General features: G+C 40.6%; 1 protein-coding gene across 2 annotated transcripts in view; it reads left to right on the top strand.

Moving 5' to 3' along the window:
- The first annotated feature begins 14,104 nt into the window (after positions 1-14,104).
- The window catches only part of SEMA3C (semaphorin 3C), a 117,116-nt gene continuing 108,458 nt past the window's right edge, over positions 14,105-22,762 (top strand). Inside the window, exons 1-2 of one of the 2 annotated variants that reach the window (XM_072147257.1) lie at positions 14,105-14,354; positions 16,681-16,825. In XM_072147257.1, the coding sequence (XP_072003358.1) occupies positions 16,723-16,825 (103 nt within the window). In that variant the 5' untranslated portion in view covers positions 14,105-14,354; positions 16,681-16,722. Of the gene's footprint in view, positions 14,355-16,563; positions 16,586-16,680; positions 16,826-22,762 lie in introns of those variants that run through there. The other variant, XM_072147258.1, reaches the window with a different exon arrangement.

The raw sequence follows: 22,762 nt of genomic DNA, 5'->3' as shown, positions 1-22,762 counted from the left end.
GATTGGGAGAGTCATCTAGCCAAGGTACAAGCAGTGGTAGACTCCCTGAGGGCAGCAGGGTTGACAGCGAACCCCCAAAAATGTGCACTTGGTCTGGAAGAGGCCCGTTACCTGGGGTACCGTATTGGGCGAGGTGTCATCAAACCCCAAGTAAATAAAGTGGAGGCGATCCAGCAGTGGCCACGACCTATGAGCAAGAAGCAAGTGAGGGCTTTCCTAGGCATAGTGGGCTATTATCGCCGATTTATCCCCGATTTTGCAACAATAGCGGCACCCCTGACTGACCTGACCAAGGGTAGCAGGTCGGTAATGGTAAAGTGGAGTGAAGAGGCTGAGGGGGCGTTTCAGCGACTTAAGACGGTTTTGTGCGAGGGACCGGTACTGATCACCCCTAACTTCACCAAAACCTTTATTGTACAGACTGACGCTTCTGACGTGGGCTTAGGGGGTGTCCTGTCCCAAGTAGTGGAGGGTGAGGAACATCCTGTGACATTCCTGAGCCGCAAGCTCACACCCCCTGAGAAGAACTACAGTATAGTTGAGAGGGAGTGCATGGCGATAAAATGGGCTCTGGAATCCCTGAGGTATTACTTGATAGGGCGACAGTTTACACTAGTGACCGATCACTCTCCCCTCACCTGGATGAGTCAGGCCAAAGAGAGGAACGCCAGGGTCACAAGGTGGTTCCTAATGTTGCAGAATTTCAAGTTTACGGTAGAACATCGAGCAGGAAAGCTGCATGGGAATGCCGATGCCCTGTCTCGTACCCACTGTCTGATGGCCAAAAGTGTTCGCCCCCACAGGGTCAAACAGAGGGGGAGGGTATGTGAGACACTGAAGGGGTTAACTGTGGATGGGCGGTATGTTTCCCCTAGGTTTTCCTATTATGCAAGGCCTTAGTGCTGAGGTTGGGTGTCCAGCACCTTGGACACAGGTGATGGGAGCAGCCTAATCAGTCTGCATAAGTGGCTGAGCAGTGCTCAGAATGTTGTCTCTCTCTGAAAGGAGGCTGGAGAGCACACAGCCCTGACCTCTGTGCCTGGAGCAGCCAAGTGATTTTGTATAGTGGTGAGTTAGTGGAATACTTGTATAGTTAGCACCCTGACGGGTAGGATTTTTGTTTGTTTAATGCCTGAATGTGAAGGCCGTTTATTTTGTTTCTGCTGCAATAAACGCAGGCGAGACCTGTTTTGGACTGTACCTTGGTGTCACTGTCTTGAACTGCATCACAGCACCCCGCTACCACGGTCTCTACTGGGCCAAATCCCCACAAGGTGAAAGTGAAAGCACTTCATTATCATGAAAAAAGTAGCAAAATCCAGCAATAGAAATGCTCATGACCCCAATCACAGATGAAGAAATCACAGAAAAAGTTAAAGCACTTAAACTAGGGAAATCTCCAGGTCCAGACGGCCTCTCGGCCTCATATTATAAAAAGTTTCTTCCCATTCTCCTCCCACATATCCTAACCTACTGTAACTACAGGGAGAACAAATTTTTACCTTGCACAAGTAAGTTATACCCAAGCCAAAATAAGATCCCCTTCACCCAAATAACTATAGGCCCATTTCCCTACTAAATTTGGATTTGAAATTGTTTACCTCTTTATTAACACAACACATTAACCTATTCCTCATAGCACTGATCCATAGAGATCAAGTGGGCTTCATCCCATCCCGCCAAGCACCAGACAATATTCGAAGGAACCTAAACATCATACATTCCGCAAACTATTCAAGCACCCCCCTACTAATGCTCTCCCTAGACATAGAAAAAGCTTTTGACATGGTTCTTTGGCTCTATTTGTTTGCAACTTTAGAACCCTTTGACTTCCCACCAGAGTTTATAGCGACCCTTAAATTGCTCTACGATCAACCAGTAGCCTACCTTAAACTGCCCACACTCAACCCCCGCCCCCATTAAGATTGCCAGAGGCACACGTCGGGGATGTCCATTGTCTCCAGCACTCTTTGCTCTAGCAATGGAACCCCTGGCGGCAGCAATAAGAGCAAATCCCAACATTCAAGGCCTCCAAACAACATATGATATCTATAAGGTCAGTCTCTTTGCAGATGACTTACTTCTATCCATCACTAACTCCCACACATCTCTTCGAAGTTTACTACAACTCCTCAATAGATTTTACTCAGTTTCAGGACTTAAGGTCAACATTGACAAGTCCGAAGCTTTGTGTTTGCACGTTACTCAAAGGATACAAGCAGCTCTAACTGATTCCTTTGGATTCAAAATACAATCTCACTATATCACTGCCACAGACTCCCGAACAGCATTTGAGAGCATTTGCCTGAATAATCCATTTGGTCGAGGGACAATTTCCCTCCTATACTCAATCTTTAACTCCCCTCCGCCCGACATCAAGTCACGATTTATGGATCAGTGGGAATTAGATTTAGGCTGTGAACTGTCCTAGGCGAGATGGAGACATTGTTGCTCCTCGCTGGCAAACTGAGACATAGAGTTTATTAGGTTCCAGCCCGTTTGGCAACTTTGCATCCCCATCTACCCAATACCTGCATCAGAGGCTGTAATGCTTTGGGTGATATGGCCCACATCTGGTGGCAATGCCCCCTGGTTACCTCTCTCTGGAACAACGTTAAGACCCTTATCCACTCTGTATTAGGTAATGCAACCCCGGTAACTCCGGCTGTACTCTTTCTAGGGGATAAACCAGCAAGGGTCAAAAATAAAGCGTGTTGATTGCCAGCATTGGCAACTAGAATCCATATAGCGGCAAAATGGAAAACACCGGATCTGTCATTTACCGCAGTGAAACACAGAGTAAACCTATTGATGTTTGAGAGGATAGAGGCGACCAGGAGAGACACACTTCCTCTATTTGTAGGTATTTGGAACCTATGGATCACTTCAAAGGTTTCACCTACCTTTGAGAGGGCTCTGACTTTGTCCCCTTAAGGACATTGATAGATTACACATGGCTCATTGATATGTATGCTTGTTACCATTCTCACCTTTAGCGACCACCTATACTGATCTTTTACTAACTCCATTATCAAGTTAGTCCAACCCTCCCCAACCCTTTGCCCTCCCCCTCCCTTTTCCTCCATTCATTTGTTCAGTTTGTGTAATACACTAGCTGGTTATGCATCACTCTGAAATCACTTCAATGAGATCCCCCATATATGGAGCATGGAGCCCCTCAGGCTCATTTGAATAATTTTAAAATAAAAAAAGAGCAGATCTGCCAGAGGGGGCACACACCAGCATGTTAGTGTGCTTGATTTATAATCTTTCATCCTGGTGGTAGACTTTAATTTTAATTAACTGTAGGAGCTCTATAGATGTGGTGGAAATGGGGGTAAAAGCCATCAAGAATCATATTAAGAAAATAATATCAGAATGCAACATTTTGTACATAATTGCAGAGGAAACCAGTACATAACAGAGTCACGTCAGGATTTTAATTAGATTCTTAGTCACCAATGCGTACGTTTTCCATAAACAATAGAAAGACAAAGCCGATCTAATTGAAAATTCAGAGGCGACAGTCTGGTGTCTGGAGGTAATATAAAACTGTGCGACATGAGATATGTTATATTAGTCTGTGAGAAGAAGAATTCAATGTCAAAGAGTTCTGAAAGTATGTAAAAGAGATTACCTGCCACTTGCTTACTTTAAGGACTTGTTCTTGACAGTGTGTGCTTTACAAAATATGCAGGGGAATGCCAAGAGTAAGTAGAAGAGAGCCTTATCTTGTTTAAGAAATTATAGAAAATGGAAAAAATAAAAAACCACATGGCTGACGCACTCCTGTCCTTAAATTCTAAATTCTGCACAATAATGTATAACAGTTCCATAAAATAACTAGCTTATTATTGTCAAACATAATAGCACCAACATATTATACATGAGCTAGAGCACTCTATGAACCTATTCCAGCCATTCAGAGAGGACTTTAGCCACTTTCAAATGGAGCATTCTGGTCATCAATTAGGATTAATATTTGTAAGCCAAAATCAGAATAGAAACCTACTGAGAGACACTACAGAATCTAGATCATCAAGAAATGTCAGCGGTGGAGTTTTCATTTACCACACACATATCCCAAATGGGGCCAGTTTTATGATGGTGTTTCCTCTATAATCACTGCAGACATCCTGCTGTTTTACACCTTTGCATTGCATGGGCTATGAGCCTAAATAAAAATTTCAGTTCAGCAAGAGGATGAGATTTTTTTTTATTTACTCTTCAGGGGTTGTAGACCACAGCAGGCTAGCTGTCAGCAAACTACTTCCCACTACTGGCCACAAGTATATTATATAGAAGTACAGCAAAAAATTGTATACTCACACATATAGTAAAAATGGTATACACTACAGAGGACATCTTATTTAGCTTGATTTTCTGAAGTGAGACTAAAAAGGTGTGACTTGTTATGCACATAGTTTTCTTGTATATACAGCTCTCCAGTGCTTTCAACAGCAAGCAATATAGAAGGTTGAATGTTTAACCAATTCCCGACGCGTGGGGTCCCGGTGCATGGAGAGGGATCGCGGGCCGAGCCCTCTCAATAGGCGGTGAATCTTTGCTGCATATGCCCGATATATCAAAATATAATAACTGTTTTTTACTGCGTTTAATCCCATAATGGAAAATAGAGCCCAAAGTTGAAAATGGCACTTTTTTGCCATTTTGAGAAATATAAAAAAATCTATAAAAAGTAAGAAAAGGTCGCACAGTCCAAAAAATTATAGCAATGAAAACGCCATCAAAAGTTGCAAACAAATTACACAACCCACCGCTTCGTACACCCAAATATGAAAATGTTATTGGCGCCAGAAGAAGGCAAAATCAAAACAAAATTTTGTACAGGAGGTTTTCATTTTTTGTAAATGTATGAAAACATTATAAAACCTATACAGATTTGTTATCCCCGTGATCGCACCGACCCAAAGAATAAAGTAGACATGTCATTTGGGGCGCACAGTGAAAGCTGTAAAATCCAAGCCCACAAGAAAACGTCGCAAATGCGTTTTTTCACCATTTTCACTGCATTTGGAATTTTTTTCCCGCTTACCAGTACACGGCATGGAATATTAAATACCGGCACAATGAGTAGCAATTTGTTACACAGAAAATAAGCCATCACAGAGCTCTTTATGTGAAAAAATAAAAAAGTTATAGACTTTTGAAGATGGTGAGTGAAAAATGGAAGTAAAAAAACTAAAAACGGCCAGGTCGTTAAGGGGTTAAAGCACAATATTCTGGGGCCACTAGGATTTACAAACCACTCCCTCCTGCCCCAAGTCTGTGCACTACCTAAAACATGCGAATGTTCACCTTCAAACTTTGCATGGTTTTGTTTTTGCACAAAACTACGCCATCTTCTAGTTTTGTCCGCTAGCACAGTCACCCGCTGGATCCATCAGGAGGTCTAGTCCATTTCATGAATCCAGTACTGCAAGGGGGGGGGACTCCATCATATATCGGCTCTTGTGCATATATACATGTAGTAAACAAAGTGAAGTTCTATTTGATGAAAATTATACCTTTTATTTGTTCCATTTACAAGACGATGAAAACAGGGCTCTCCAGTAAATAAAAGTGGCACATTCAGTGTTCCTGCCTAACCCAGGGTTTTGTAATATTTGCTCATGTAACATCAAACAAGCAAATGAATTTGATGCATTTCAGTAATAATACAAAGGCAAATAAGACAGCAATTTAAGAACTGAATCTACGCGGGTGCCTTCACATGGGGTGGACATGCCCACATGCGGCTCTGTTGTCCGCTAAAGGTAAGCTGATTGACTCAGGTTATAATAACATTGTCATATCATTCAGCACATATATATTTTACAAACATAAAAGACTCCAAGCAAGCTTGTAAATTGGATATAAGCAATGCATTAGGGCTGTCTTAGGGAGGTAAGCTTGGTTTATGAGGTTGGGTACCTACCCTGTGATAAAGAAAAGAGGGGGGGGTATGTGCCTATTCTGTGAAGCAGACTTCCAATCTGGTCTTATGATGTAGCCATGAGGTCCATAGTCTTAGAAAGGAAGAGTGTTTCCTACAAATCTTACTAAGCAGTTCCTCCAAACTGCAGATTTCATTCACTTTGGGGATCCATCTAGCGTGTGTGGGGATACCTTGGGATCTCCATAATTGTGGAATTAATGACTTAGCAGCAGCCAATAGGAATGTTGTCAGGTTTTTCTTGCTAGAGATGAAGGACGGGCCTGGCTTTGCGAGTATTACTTATCTGCCGACATTTGTCGGTAGTCTCTACTTTCTTCCAATATGGCTAGTTTTGGGCATGACCACCAAATGTGTGAGTGTGTACCTATTTGTGTTTGACGTCACCAACACAGGTCAGAGTCAATGAGCCCATGGAAGTATAGGAATTCTGGCATTGTGTACCACCTTGTGAGGAGTTTGTAGTGGTTTTCCTGTAGTCGGATGCATGTAGAGAACCCGTGTGATGTCTGTAGAATGCTTTCCTTTTCAGCTCCAGACAAATATATGTTTAACTCCTGTTCCCATTTGGTAAGGAAACGTTGGGTCTCTCCCTCATTGGGGGATATAAAGGTTTTGCGTATGCTGGACACTCTCCGCAAACTCTCATGCAGTGATGTAAAGTTTAGATATGCAAGATATGTGTCAAAAATATCTCTGTGTCTCTGGAGCTAAATTCAGTTGCTATCAGGCTGTTTTCCAGAGCATCCCACATATCCTGATATGGGGAGTCTTTACCAAGGATGATGTGCAGGAGTTTTATAGGCAAGCATGGAGAGGGAGAGGGTGCTAAGATAGGTGCTAAGGTTCTCCAGGTGTCCTGGGCTCCTGTGTGAAACAGGTCCTTCTGAGATGATTTGGTGGAGGATAACCTGGGCAGCCATAAATCCTTTAGGAATGAGGGGCCATACACAGTTTCTGCCAGGGCCACCGTCTCCCTATTTTTGTATGGGTTTACCAGGGAGAGCGACCTAGTTAATTTTATTGCTTGGTAGTATTGTTGTAGATCAGGTAGCCCCATGCCTCCATCTGTTGCCATCTTAGTTAATATAGAGTGGGCTAATCTTGGTCTTTTTTGCCTCCAAAGGAATTTTGAAAAAAGGAAATTGATTTTGATGAAGAAGAAAGCTGGTAAAGCAATAGAGATCATTTGCATGTCATAGTACTTTTGAAAGTACTTTTTGCAGTCCCATCCATGAAATTAGTGGGAGATCATATGTCTTGAGTAGCTTCTCAATTTCACCAAAAAGCTGGGAAAAGTTTAGTTTGTAAAGGTCTGTCGTGAGTCTCTGGATCTGAACCCCCAGTTATTTCAGGGCTCTAAGTTGTATCTTGAAAGGAAGTTTCAATGTGATCTGGGAGAAATATTTCCATGGTACTGTGATATTTAACAGTCCTGATTTGCTAAAGTTGACTTTGAAATTTGATAGCTTTCCAAATTGAGATAGTAGCGACACCAGGCAGGATAGACCCTCTTCTGGATTAGTGATCATGAATAGCAAGTCATCTGCAAAGGCAGAGACTTTAATATGGTGGTCTCCCACCTTCAGACCCTGAACTGAAGTGTTTTCACTTATGAATTGCAAGAACGTTCCTGCTACCAAAATGAACAGGGTTGGTGATAGAGGACAACCCTGCCTGGTGCCATTTGTAATTCTAAAAGTGGGGATAAGATGCCATTGACTTTTAGCCTTGCATGTGGATCATTGTATAAAGAGAAGATTGCTGTAACAAATGCAGGAGGTAGATTAAATTTAAGCATTGTGGCATGCATATAATCCCAGCCAACTCTGTTAAATGCCTATACCCATACCTCCCAACATTTGTGAAAGGGAAAGAGGGCCACGCCCCACATTTTAGCCATATTATAATAATAAAAATCATCTCAATAAAAAAAAAAATTATCCTGACTGGGATTTGAACCAAGAACCTGCAGTGTTCATGAACAATAATGACATAGCATCTCTACTATGATCTCAGTGATTCTCTAGGAATTCTGGTAACTAAGAACTGTCACTGCTACTGTTACATTGTGACACAGATTTAATTCCTTGGTATATAGAGAGGGATTTTCTCAGAGATTATTGTAATTAGACAATTATTATTATTATTATTATTATGAAGATGATTATTATTATTTTACTATTATTAATAATAGTCTCCATAATAATAAAAATAATAAAATGTATAATAATAATAATAATTTTCTCAATAATTACAATAATCTATGAGAAGTACCCACTCTATATATCAGGGCATTAAGTCTGTGTCACAGTGTAACAGTGGCAGATAACACTTCTTAGTTACCAAAAATTCTTTGCTACATAATCACTGGGCTTATAGCGCAGTGGAAGGAGCCTCCTGTTTCTAAAGTGGGTCTAGAGTTTGAATCCAAGACTGGGCAAAAATGTATTTAATTTAATTAAATAAAGAGTTTGTGTCTGGGGAAGCCTGGGAGACCATTTATGGAGAGATGGTGATCTGAACCTGATGACGTGGTCCCTGCTCTCCACTAACCCGACAATTCTCTCAAAAGGATTCAATGCCCGATGTCTGTAGAAGCCATTCTGTACTATTAGTTTAGGCTTTGAAAGTATTTACTATGCGGGACACAGAGCCGGGACATGCGGGACCTGGAGGGAAAATCCATGACAATCTGACAGCTGCCCGTGATGCAGGGCAGAGGTAAGAAAAACGGGACTGTGCCAGCAAAATCGGGACGGTTGGGAGCTATGCCTATACCTAGTAGTACTAGTGAGGTGTCTCTCCTGCGTATATATTGTATGGCTTGTAATATTTTGAAACAGTTGTCTTTCCCTTCTCTTCCTCCCACAAACCCAGCTTGATCTGTGTGTACTTACTTCTCACTTTTAAATTCCATCTCAACCATGTTAACCTATATAGTACAAGTGATACCAAAATTATACACAGTTTCATTTACAGAATACAAGATAAAAATCTTCACAATAGAGAAGCAAGATAGTATACAAGATAAAAATCTTCACAATAGAGAAGCAAGATAGTATAATCTTGTAAGTAGAACAAATTAAAAAATATAATTTTTATAAAATACATTGATCATAGGATTTTCTTGACTTTTTGGTGTAAAAAAGGTGGTAAAATTTGCAATGGGGTCTTAAACGCTATTTTTATGGCAAAAATTGCAAGAGCCTTTCCTTACCACTCAGAAATAGTGGCTTAAACATAGAACCCCTGCTAGTGCAACACAGTGTAAAGCCAGATTAATGGTTTGTGATTTTATTTTCTCATAGTTACTCCACTCCCCTCCTTGTGCTGCTGCTATTTTTTTACTCTTCGTATGACTAATTTTCAATAATTTTCATTAAAAATCCCAGACACTGTTGGGAGATTTATTGAAGGGTCAACACCACTTTAATAAATCTGGCGGGCTGCAGAGCTCCTAAGGTAGTCAGAAAACTATAGCAAGCCGTGAAGTTGGAACTTTACAGGGATGATCTTTCAGAACAGGGTAACAATAATAATAATAATAATAATGGGGCCCTATTAAGAAGCCTGCTATGGGGCCCTGCCTCTCCTAATTACATCCCTGAAGCACACTGCCCTATTAGTATAGCTTTGTAGTACACAGGCTACACTGCCCTAGTACAATAGTCTTGGAGTACATGTAGCACACTGCCTTAGTACTATAGTTTTGGAGTACATGGAGTACACAGGCCTAGTTTCAGAGTACTGTATACACTTGTATATAAGCAAGTTTTTCAGACAAAAACCCCACCTTGGCTTATATCCGAGTCTGTATGAAATTAAACTTACATACTTACCGTCGGACAGTCCCAGATGCTTGACGCGGCTCCCTGATGCTGTCCCAGCGGTTCCTCTCCTTTCTTCTCTCTGCTGTAACAGCAGGCAGGTGCATCCACGCGCTCTGCCAACCGGCCACACTATGATGTGGTGGTGTCGCCACTGATAACATCATAGTGTGTGCCAGGAGGCAGAATGCGTGGCATAAAAAGAAGAGGATCCACAGGGACGGGAGCATCATGGAGACAAGCCGAGCATTGGAAGATGAATATGTAAGCTTATTTTTTTATACGCCAAGGGGCTGCAGAGGGCATTTCATGAGAAGAGGGGGGCCTGGCTGCATGGGGCATTTCATAAGGAGAGGGGTTGCTTGGCTGCATGGGGCATTTCATGAGAAGAAGGGGGCCTGGCTGCATGGGGGATTTAATAACTGGGATGGCTGGCCGCATGGAGCATTTCATCATGTGGGGGCTGCCTGCATAGAACAATTCTTCATCAGTGGAAGGGCTGGCTGCATGGGGCATTTCATAACTGCCGGGCTGGCTGCATGGGGAATTTTATAACTGGTATAAGGGCTGGCCGCATGGGGCATTTCATCATGTGGGGGCTGCCTGCATAGGCCATTTCTTCATCAGTGGAGGGGCTGGCTGCATGGGGCATTTCATAACTGCCCAGCTGGCTGCATGGGGAACTTTATAACTGGTATAAGGGCTGGCTTCATGGGGCATTTCATGACGGGGGGTGGGTGCATGAAGAATGTCATCACCAGTGGGGAGGCTGGCTGCATGGGGCATTTCATAACTGGGGGGCTAGCTGCATGGGGCATTTTATCAGTAGGAGGAGTGGCTAGCTTCACGGGGCATTTTATTGCTGGAGGAGGCTGTGACCAATGCATTTCCCACCTTAGTCTTATACTTATAAGTTTTCCCAGTAATTTGTGGCAAAAATAGGGGCCTCAGCTTTTACTAGGGTCGACTAGTACTCTAGTACTATAGTTGTGAAGTATATGTAGCACATTGCTCTAGTACTATAGTTGTGAAGTATATGTAGCACAGTGCTCTAGTACTGTAGTTGTGTAGTTTATGATGCACACTGATCTAGTACTATAGTTGTGAAGTATATGTAGCACATTGCTCTAGTACTGTAGTTGTGAAGTATATGTAGCACATTGCTCTAGTACTGTAGTTGTGAAGTATATGTAGCAGATTGCTCTAGTACTATAGTTGTGAAATATATGTAGCACATTTCTCTAGTACTATAGTTGTGAAGTATATGTAGCACATTGATCTAGTACTATAGTTGTGAAGTATATGTAGCACATTGCTCTAGTACTATAGTTGTGAAGTATATGTAGCACATTGCTCTAGTACTATAGTTGTGAAGTATATGTAGCACATTGCTCTAGTACTATAGTTGTGAAGTATATGTAGCACATTGCTCTAGTACTATAGTTGTGAAGTATATGTAGCACAGTGCTCTAGTACTATAGTTGTGAAGTATATGTAGCACATTGCTGTAGTACTATAGTTGTGAAGTATATCTAGCACATTGCTCTAGTACTGTAGTTGTGAAGTTCATGAAGCACACTGCTCTAGTACTATAGTTGTGAAGTATACACTCACCGGCCACTTTATTAGGTACACCATGCTAGTAACGGGTTGGACCCCATTTTGCCTTCAGAACTGCCTCAATTCTTCGTGGCATAGATTCAACAAGGTGCTGGAAGCATTCCTCAGAGATTTTGGTCCATATTGACATTATGGTATCACACAGTTGCCGCAGATTTGTCGGCTGCACATCCATGATGCCAATCTCCTGTTCCTCCACATCCCAAAGATGCGATTGAGATTGAGATTAGATTGAGATCTGGTGACTGCGGAAGCCATTTGAGTACAGTGAACTCATTGTCATGTTCAAGAAACCAGTCTGAGATGATTCCAGCTTTATGACATGGCGCATAATCCTGCTGAAAGTAGCCATCAGATGTTGGGTACATTGTGGTCATAAAGGGATGGACATGGTCAGCAACAATACTGTAGGCTGTGGCGTTGCAACGATGCTCAATTGATACCAAGGGGCCCAAAGAGTGCCAAGAAAATATTCCCCACACCATGACACCACCACCACCAGCCTGAACCGTTGATACAAGGCAGGATGGATCCTTGCTTTCATGTTGTTGACGTCAAATTCTGACCCTACCATCCGAATGTCGCAGCAGAAATCGAGACTCGATTATATGTATATGTAGCACATTGCTCTAGTACTATAGTTGTGAAGTATATGTAGCACATTGCTCTAGTACTATAGTTGTGAAGTATATGTAGCACAGTGCTCTAGTACTATAGTTGTTATGTTGTAGCTTGGTATATGTAGCACATTGCCCTAGTCCTATAGTTGTGATATTGTAGCTTGGTATATGTAGCACATTGCCCTAGTACTATAGTTGTGATGTTGTAGCTTGGTATATGTAGCACATTGCTCTAGTACTATAGTTGTGATATTGTAGCTTAGTGTATGTAGCACATTGCCCTAGTACTATAGTTGTGATGTTGTAGCTTGGTATATGTAGCAAATTGCCCTAGTACTATAGTTGTGATATAGTAGCTTAGTATATGTAGCAAATTGCCCTAGTCCTATAGTTGTGATATAGTAGCTTAGTATATGTAGCACGGTGCTCTAGTCCTATAGTTGTGATATAGTAGCTTAGTATATGTAGCACAGTGCTCTAGTCCTATAGTTGTGATATAGTAGCTTAGTATATGTAGCACATTGCTCTAGTACTATAGTTGTGATATTGTGGCTTTGTATATGTAGCACAGTGCTCTAGTCCTATAGTTGTGATATAGTAGCTTAGTATATGTAGCACAGTGCTCTAGTACTATAGTTGTGAAGTGTATGTATCACATTGCCCTAGTCCTATAGTTGTGATATAGTAGCTTAGTATATGTAGCACGGTGCTCTAGTCCTATAGTTGTGATATAGTAGCTTAGTATATGTAGCACGGTGCTCTAGTCCTATAGTTGTGATATAGTAGCTTAGTATATGTAGCACAGTGCTCTAGTCCTATAGTTGTGATATAGTAGCTTAGTATATGTAGCACATTGCTCTAGTACTATAGTTGTGATATTGTGGCTTTGTATATGTAGCACAGTGCTCTAGTCCTATAGTTGTGATATAGTAGCTTAGTATATGTAGCACAGTGCTCTAGTACTATAGTTGTGAAGTGTATGTATCACATTGCCCTAGTCCTATAGTTGTGATATAGTAGCTTAGTGTATGTAGCACAGTGCTCTAGTTCTATAGTTGTGATATAGTAGCTTAGTATATGTAGCACAGTGCTCTAGTACTATAGTTGTGATATTGTAGCTTTGTATATGTAGCACAGTGCTCTAGTCCTATAGTTGTGATATACCCTGTTTCCCCTAAAATAGGACATCCCCCAAAAATAAGACCTAGTACAATTTTGTTCAAGCTTAGAAATATAAGGCCTCCCCTGAAAATAAGACCTAGCGGACGCCATTACTATGGATCTCCCCAGACTGTACATCAGTATTAGTAGATCATTTAGATACAGCAAGAGGTTGTAACATGGGGGAAGAATTCATGGGATAAAATCAATGGCTGTTGCGCTGCAAATGTGATACCAGAAGCTACCAGGATAAGAAGGGCTCATTTAAGGAAAGTGCTATTGCTAAACATGAGATATTGGAGCCAATGATTCCAATAGAAATGGAGTCACAAGAAATTCTGGGGAGTTATAAGGATGTTAGAGAAGTTGATTTTTTGTTCAACAATAAATATGAATTACTTTTCGTGGAAATATAAGGCGTTCCCTGAAAATAAAACCTAGTGCCTCTTTAGGAGCAAAAATTAATATAAGACACTGTCTTATTTATGGAGAAACAGGGTAGTAGCTTAGTATATGTAGCACAGTGCTCTAGTCCTATAGTTGTGATATTGTAGCACATTGTCCTAGTCCTATAGTTGTGATATAGTAGCTTAGTGCATGTAGCACAGTGCTCTAGTCCTATAGTTGTGATATTGTAGCACATTGTCCTAGTCCTATAGTTGTGATATAGTAGCTTAGTGCATGTAGCACAGTGCTCTAGTACTATAGTTGTGAAGTATATGAAGCACAATGCTCTAGTCCTATAGTTGTGATATTGTTGGTTAGTGTAAGTAGCACACTGCCTCCACACAGCCATGTAAGAAATAATTGAGGAGCAGGGAGAGCACCACCGGATCATCCAGCCTGCAGGGCGGGCGGCAGTGAGTGGTCGGGCAGCCTGGTGTCACACAGTGATGGGTGTGGCTGGCGCTCTCCTCAGCAGCGTGCAGGCTGAGCAGGCAGAGGGCAGCAGTGTCCCCCGCACTGACTGACAGCCCTCAGCTACTTCCCATGCACTGTGCACCTCCGCACACACTGAATAGACGAGTCCTGGGAGCCGGGATTAAGCGCTCACACAGGACAAGCCGGGATATAGTGAGAGCCCTGCGGACTGCTAATGGGGAGGATTGGCGCCTGGAATCCATGAGCTGTGCGGGCATTGTCAGCCAGAGCTTCCCTCCACAACTGGTAAGTACATGTGCAGCTGTGACAGCTGCCGAGCTGAACTTCTTACCTCTACTACTATTATACAATCGTATCCAATGATAAAACACACTGCACTTTGCTGCCCTCAAGTTCAAATAGGGAAAACAGCTATAAAAGCAGAATAACTGGCATACAATGGGCACCGACCAGTGTGATTCAAAGGGTTAAATAAGTTTGTGACACTTCTCACACACAGAGGTGGTGCCCTACAATACAGTCAGTCAGTGGGCAGCCAGGCACTTCTCCCGGGTGAATAGCTGATTGCAGGCTGGCACGCAAAGTGAGGTTTGCCTTATTTAAGACTTTAATGCCAGGCTAGCAAGCCAAGTGAGGTTTGCCACTTATTTAACACTTTGATGGCCATCAATTATTTCTGGTTTCTACTGCTTTCCCTTTCAGGACAGATCTTCACAAAATATATATCATCTAATACAAAACCAACTTCAGCTTTGTGGGTATTCCTGGATATGCCATGTCTGCGTTGGGGCACCTGCTCCACTGCCATTCTGTAGCCCTCTACACTATGGATAGGCACATGATCATTCCTATCATATCTAGACCTTCATTTCCCTCTGCAGCAAATTATTCCTCTTATGCCTAACTTCAGAGCATTGCCACAGGCAGATTTTATAGGTAGACAGGCAGACTTGGGGTTAAACTATTTTGGCCAGGACTACAGGTGATAACCAGAGGCAGATTTTATCAGTTCATTATCAGTATAGACAATGGGCATGAAATCAGAATCTGGTACAGTGACAGCAATCAGAGTGACATTATTAATGTCCCCATTGTGACTTTTCATTCTAGGTGTGGCACTGATGCCAGCAATAAAACTATGGGTTACCACTTGGAAAGACTGGTGTAACATGGACTCTTTTACTTTTAGAATGGGAAAATTGCTGAAGGTTTTTAATGTAACTGCTCTATCTCATTTCTGGGATTTGGGCATCTGAGTATTTTGTTTCTACATATATGTCCCTACACAGAAAGAAATGGGTGGTGTGCACCAATAAATTGTCATGTTAGAGTCTTGTAAGCTGTGGATACATAGATATGGGCTCAATTTCCCCTAATATTTGGAGTATATTTTGGTGTATGGTGTACTGATGACAAATCAGTATATTTGCTGTGTGTGTTCTCAAAAAGCAATGCCATTGTATGAGATGGGGCCTATATTACTTCATGATTTTTACTCTAATGGGAACCTAATGTACAAGCATTCAGGCAGCATTATTATAAGATTATGGTTATTTATTTATAGAGCAGGATATTATAGAGCAGCAGAAACTGAGCAGAAAGAGATTAACATATTTTAGTGAATACATTTAGTATTAGAATTTTTTAAATGTATTTTATCTCTGATAATTATGGGATGCTGAGTAGTTGGAGATCACAATGTATGCTTGAAGACTTCACTCAGAAGAGCCGCCCACTGGACTCTAAAAAAGTGCAGATATATAAATGTAGAAATCTACTTTAAAAAGCTATAGAACTGGCCCTGGCCCTTTGTTCACACTATGGATGCACTATTGTGTCCATCAGGGGCTGTACCAATCATCTAATTAACCTTGCGATTTAATATAGAAATCTACTTTCTATAAAAGATAACATTCTGGCTAAAACCCAGACACGTTGTTCAACTTTCCAGTTTTAAACCTCAGTGCACCTGTATATAAATATATATACGGATGACATGAGGAGTGACTATCACTTTGTGTCTGCTTGTACATCTACTACAGGATATATTGTGAGTACAGAGTAAATGAGCCATCATCCCCGGGTATATCTTCATCTGTTTACTTTATATTGGGTTGCATTGGGGTTTGCCCTGCTGTAACACCAGGTGAATGTTAATGCCGCGGTCTCTTAACCTGTTTGAAGAGATCTGATGTTTGCTTTGCTTTAGCTTATGTGCCTTATGGATGATGAGATTTTAATGTGTCTGTTCTGTTTGAAGAGAAGTCCACAAGATGTTATCACAGCTGAGAAAATGTGGGAGAAGCTTATGATGTTTGTTCAGCTTATTATTCAGTTCCAGGCAGTAGAAAGCCTGGTCAGGCTATAAGGGATGGCTATTCTATTGGTACCTGCTTCTTCCAAGCTGTAGGCATAATACTTGCTTCCTATGAGCTGACAATGTGGAATGTGGGCAAAGAGGACATAGTCTTCACTTATTTCGATTTGGCTGGGGCCCATAGTTCTCCCTCCAGCAGGTGGAGTTACTATTCACATGATACAACAATTCAACACTTCTTGATATATCTTATTACATTGGTAGGAAGTCTCATGATTTCACCTTCTCTTACAGGTTTACGTGGCCTGTATTTACATAGAGAAATAAGAAACCGTCATGGCATCGGTGGCACTTAAGGTTGTGATTGGGCTAGCTGTATTTATCAGTTATACCGAGGGATACTTACAGCCACAGGCAAGAGTCACTTTGGCATTTGATGGTAAGAACTATATCCTATCTCTCCTAGACATAACAGCACCATTCCTATGTAGCATGGCATGTACTTATCTGTGAAGAATGAGGATGTCAGATATGAGATTGAGAGCTATACATTTCTGAGTAGGGTAAAAGTGCAGAACACAGCCTTAGTCATTGTTCTGTCTGGGTTGGATTCATCTGCTACTGCATGCTGGACTCCAGTCAAGGCTACAACTGCCTGTATAGGTTTTATACTATGAAAGACATATGAGAACCTAGCTCAGACTTGGCAGCATTTCATCTTATTTAAACCAAACTTTTCTTCTGAATGATCAGGATAAATACATAATGGAAAAAAGCATAATGTGTAAGCCTGGAGACGGGTGCAATCCAGTTGTAAATACAGAATGGAAAATATATTCATGTTGTGTCTGAAAACACCTAATAAAGTTATAAAGGGGGGTGCACTAAATGCGACCCATATGATTGTGACGCATGGCTTCATAATATTATAGAGCGCTATTAATTATTATTATGCATTTCTAATATTTTGTAAATAGTCTAGTTGTTTATAAATAATAATAATAATAATGTTTATAATGGTAATATATTTACTGTAATGTTTATAGCATCTTGCTAGTGTCTGTGTATTATATTATGTTCCTTGGAGAATCTGCTGTGATTGATATCTCTTTCCATGATGCAGTATTTTCTGCTGTAAATGAATTACTAGCATGTGGTGGGAGTAATGGATTACACGGGCTTTCCATCTTCAGATGAAAGTCAGTAGCTTAGATGTGTCCTTTTGCACCTTTTCCTATTTTTGGGTTGGCAAACACACAGAAATGAACACATTTATAGGAAAAATCATCCAAAGAGATGAAGATAAGTTGGCAGAATCACTTTCATTTTTACTGCAACTGAGTCACTTGATGGTGTGGGTTACTGTAAAATATCTGTTTGTAATTTGTTACTATTTACTGCTATTGTCTGTATAGATATTCACAAGAGCCTTGGAAGGACTGAAGCCAATTCCAGGTTGGCTGCCAAAAAGGAGAATCCATTCTACCTGTTTCTGAGTCAGTAGTGCAGTATCAGGATACTGATACAACTTACAGTTATATTATTTAAAGGGGTGTTCCAGAAGACAAAAATTGAATAAAATGTGCTCACTAATCCAGTGCCACACAGCGTTATAGGCATAATATTGACTTTTATGTATTGCTAAGTAGATAACAGTCATAGTTTAATAGTGGCCACATGCACAGTTGTATAGATGTCTACCACATATTTAATGGTGGCCTCCTGTACAGGGGTATAGGTGGTTACCTTATAGGGTCATTTATTTACTGGTGGTCCCATGCACAGTGGTATAGTTGTCTAACATATAGGGCCATGCATTTAAAGATGGCTCCATGTACAGGGGCATCGGTGTCTACCATATAGGGCCATGTATTTAATGGTGGCCTCATCTACAGGGGTATAGGTTGTTACCTTATAGGGCAATGTATTTACTGGTGGTTTTATGCATAGTGGTATAGATGGTTACCATATAGGGCCTTGTATTTACTGGTGCTCTAATGTATAGTGGTATAGATGGTTACCTTATAGGGCAATGTATTTACTGGTGGTTTTATGCATAGTGGTATAGATGGTTACCATATAGGGCCTTGTATTTACTGGTGCTCTAATGTATAGTGGTATAGATGGTTACCATATAGGTCCATGTATTTACTGGTGGCCCCATGCACAGTGTTATAGAAGGCTACCATAAAGAATCATGTCATTAAAGGACTGGTTCTACAAGCCACTGGATAGGTCCTGTTCATGCCCAACATTATCTATTGTATTGATTCATAATAATATATAATTTAGTAACTTAGTATTCATTATGGATCACATGGAAAGCATGTTCATGGAAGTGAAATTCTGTGTAATCCACTGCCGAATGCAACTTTTTTGAGGTTTGTAATTCAGATATTCTACTCTTTAATGTCACCTTACATAAACATTTGAATACCTCTATTTTACCATTCATCATATTACAGCCTCCTCTGAATTGTATTTTACCACATAAGGTGAGGTGGAAATAGTAACACAGATTATTATCTCAGGCACATGATTCATTGTATAATACCATACAGCTTTCTTCACGAGGACAGCGCTATATTTGGAATATAAATTGCTGCACTCCAAAGCAATTAGGTTGTTGAAAACATAATAACAAATGGAAAATATGTATTTGGGTTTTGTTTGCTCCATTATGCTCATACTGTGCCGATGTCAGATGTAATTAAATGCTCTATCCTTAATTTCATCATATGGTTATGTGCACCTGGTGAAGATGGCCGGTGCTACACTGCCAAATAACTGACCACAAAGAAATTCCCCAAAACTCTGCATAGAATGCCGATCTGAAATGGACAAACTAAAATTGTCTGCCTCCAGGATAAGATGGCACGTTTAATTTGATGAATGTCCAATGCAAGTGTATCATAGTTTCCAAGTAGATAAGGTTGAAAATAGATACCTGTACATTAAATCTATAAATCCTACAACCTATAAATCCTACAGTGTTGATCCAGAAGAAGTTAAAATAAACCCTATAAGGCTGACGGCAATTGTCCCAAATTGTCCCTTTATGATAAAGGTGGCACACACCGAAACGTCGCCACTTGTTCAATAAAGTTCACCTTTTATTTTGAAATTTGAACCATGGAGTGCTTCCCGCTTTTTACTTTATTTATTTACAAGAGGATCAAGTCAGAACCTTTGGGGGCACTGCACCCCTCCTTATTAGGAGTCTATAAGATTGTGCTGACTTGGATTTTACTTCATATATATATACTTTGTATACCTCTCTGAAAAGACAAGTTCTCAGGCCAAAATAAGAGAAGCCTGACATCCTAGCTGCAAATTGGATTATGGCTTTAAACAGTTCTTTAGCTTGAGCTCTATTAAGGAATACTGAAAAGGAAATCCAGGATATTGCTTTTCCAAATAAGAAAAGGAAACTAAAGGGATTTAAGTGTGAATGAAGAATGGTAGTTCTTTTTATAATTTAGTATGACACATGGAAGTATAGATCTTGTAAGAATAAGCCTTGCATATCCTTTAAATCATTTTGACTCCCTTCAGTTTAAATAATTTTGGCAGGAGAAATGTGACATCTATAATAGGAGTCAGCAGCCCCCATAAATGATCTGTGTGCTCTATAGCAGCAGTAAACAAGAGCCAGGGGAAAGGTCAGCCATATCTGGTACTGCTATTATCTGGAGTAAGTTGGGCATTACTAATTCAAGCAGGAACTGTCTTCCTTTCTTCTTGTTTCCAGGCTGTATTGTGATCACAGTTATCTTGGGGTCTATTCATCACTGTCATCTAGGCATAAAATCGCTGCTTTAGTTTTCAAGGTTTCAGTCAAAAAAACAGAGAGACATTTTCTTGGTTAATTGCCTGAACTATACGTCTTAAGTGCACGTTGAAATAGGTTGCTACGTATTGTTCACTTATCCTGCTGTTCTGTACATTTCTTCACTGAAACAAAACCTCCACTAAAGAAAATGTCAGTTCCTGTTCTAATAGGAGACAGTCTGAGTGATCGCTAATTATTGTTACCATTCTGTGGAGTGAATTATCTCACAAATGTCTGAGAACTGTATATGTGAAACTGCCTGGTGAAAATACATGCATTCCCATTTATATTGACACATAACGTTGTGGTGGATGTGTACAGAATAATTGAGCCTCTCTCCGCTGTGGAGCGTATTTGTATGCAGAGTAGACTCCGAATGAAATGAGAATTCTGCATTTAATCACATTAATTTCTTCAGGTCTTGTTGATCTTTCCCACATAAGTATAATTAAAGGAATTAGCACATGCATATTTTCACTTTACAAAATTTGATTAAATTCTTCTTGGCACAGGGAGAATACACTTGACCTGTGGCCTTTCCTAAGCCCAGTGTGGAATAAGCAACTGGTTGGGAGTCTAGGCCAACAAGCCTCTCAGTGCTATTTACTTACTATATTAAGTGTGTCATGGGTTTGGATGTGTGCCATAAGATCATGAATGTATGTGCTTTTGTGTGGCCCTATTGATGTTATGTCAACTTCAGTTCTTATCAAAATCTTTAACCTTTTAGCAAACGTTGCACAAATCCATCTATAATCAATTTATCAATCTGTAATTTTTCAGTTGTCTCAGAGCTGATCGGAAGAAACTATCTGCTATTATATCTCTCATACACCACACACGGAAAATAGAGGAAATTTTGCATAACTTTCTCTTCCAGAAATGTCTGGATTATATACACTTGGACAGTAAAGAATTTTCAAATAAAATTAATTTTGAAGTTTTCTAATATTCACTTGCACTATTGATTTACACAAAGTGTGTTGTAAAGTTAGTGACAATTAAAATTCACTTGACCCACAGGGTAGAATAGGATTCTTCCGTTTGGGCATTCCTATAGAAGTCAGTAGGTACAGACCTGCACTATTCACATAGGTTGCTCGGGGTCTTATACCTACTAGAGTTCCATTAGCCAGATCTGACACTTTTACCTTAAATTGTAGGTCAAGTGTCTCTTGAAGAACCAACCCTTTAGTCCAGGTCCATGATTTCAGGTTATGGGTTATTTGTTACTTTGTGAGCTGTGTAACTGTGTGCTTCCAGTGTAGCTGTAGTCTGTCATGTGTATGAAATATCAGGTCAGTGACCTTCAGCACATGCCGCTCTAACCTCTTATACCACAGTCAGTTGTCTCATACAGCTGCTATCACACATAAAGCAAAGCTCTTACTGTAAAGTTTCTAGAAACATTTGTCAATTGCATAACAGCTTTCACTGAAATACATTTCTTCTTGTCCCCAGGGGCTGGTAGCCACAGTGTTTAGGCAGATTTCACATTTTGTGGTCAGCATTACACAAGGGATTTGTGCTTTCTTTCATTTACTTTTTATCTTCCTGCCAAATTCTGGGCCTGCTATGTAGCATGAATGGAATGTCTTTTCACGTGGAATACTATTTAATATTTAACTTTTTCTGGCGCAGTTATAAAATGCCATCATGTGTGCAGAAGGGGAGAGACGTCTGGGAAATAAACATAAGGAATAAAACTTTTCTTTTTGAGGCGAGAATTTTCTTACATTTATTTATTCCATATAGGTGAAAAAACTCATTATGGAACAGTTTTCTTTGCTTAGTGCCTGGAATTGTGATTATTTCCTCCTCGACAAGTAGAGGGGCGTGAAAAGGGTCGTACATAGCAATTCTGAGCACTAGCTATAACCTGTGCCCATACAGATCTGAACAATGTTATTGTGCATCGGCGCAACTGGATGCTGGAGATAGCCCCCTGATATATGCAACATGGCAGAGGGGTTGCGATTTCATCATCCTGGCATATGATGTATCCCTTTTTTTTATTCTTGTTAAATTGTTAAATATAATCAGGAAACAAAATACCACATTCCCTAATTCAGTGTTGTCAACAAAAATTCAGCTTTCCACAGATATAATTCCAACCTGTCTCTTTCAGTCCTGTGTATGCAATTCTGGTTGCCCCTGGATCCAACCGTAAATTTTTTTATTATGGTCTGGCATGGAAGATTCTACTCATGAATAGCTTTTCCTGTCTGCTTCTCCTCTCTGCCTCCAGCCCCTACCCCTTCATTACAAGACAAGCTCACACATAGACACTCCGGCACTTGCTGCCAGCAAGTAGTATTGTGCAAAGACTTATTCTAAAAGCTACAGATAAGATAAAATCTTTATCCAGGGGGAAAGGCACTGTATGTGTGTTAAAGCTGAGGTGTAGCAGAGCTGACAGTGTTTATTATAGCTCAGATGTAGTAGAGCTGTAGTGTGTCATTGTGTATAATATGCATCTCATGGATCACTTTATCTCTGATCTGTCTCCTCTCTCTTTTTTTCTGTGTCAGATACTTGTAAAAT

Source organism: Engystomops pustulosus, chromosome 4 (genome assembly GCF_040894005.1).
Source record: "Engystomops pustulosus chromosome 4, aEngPut4.maternal, whole genome shotgun sequence".
NCBI classification, from domain to species: domain Eukaryota; kingdom Metazoa; phylum Chordata; class Amphibia; order Anura; family Leptodactylidae; genus Engystomops; species Engystomops pustulosus.
This window is presented reverse-complemented; position numbering and strand designations above follow the sequence as displayed.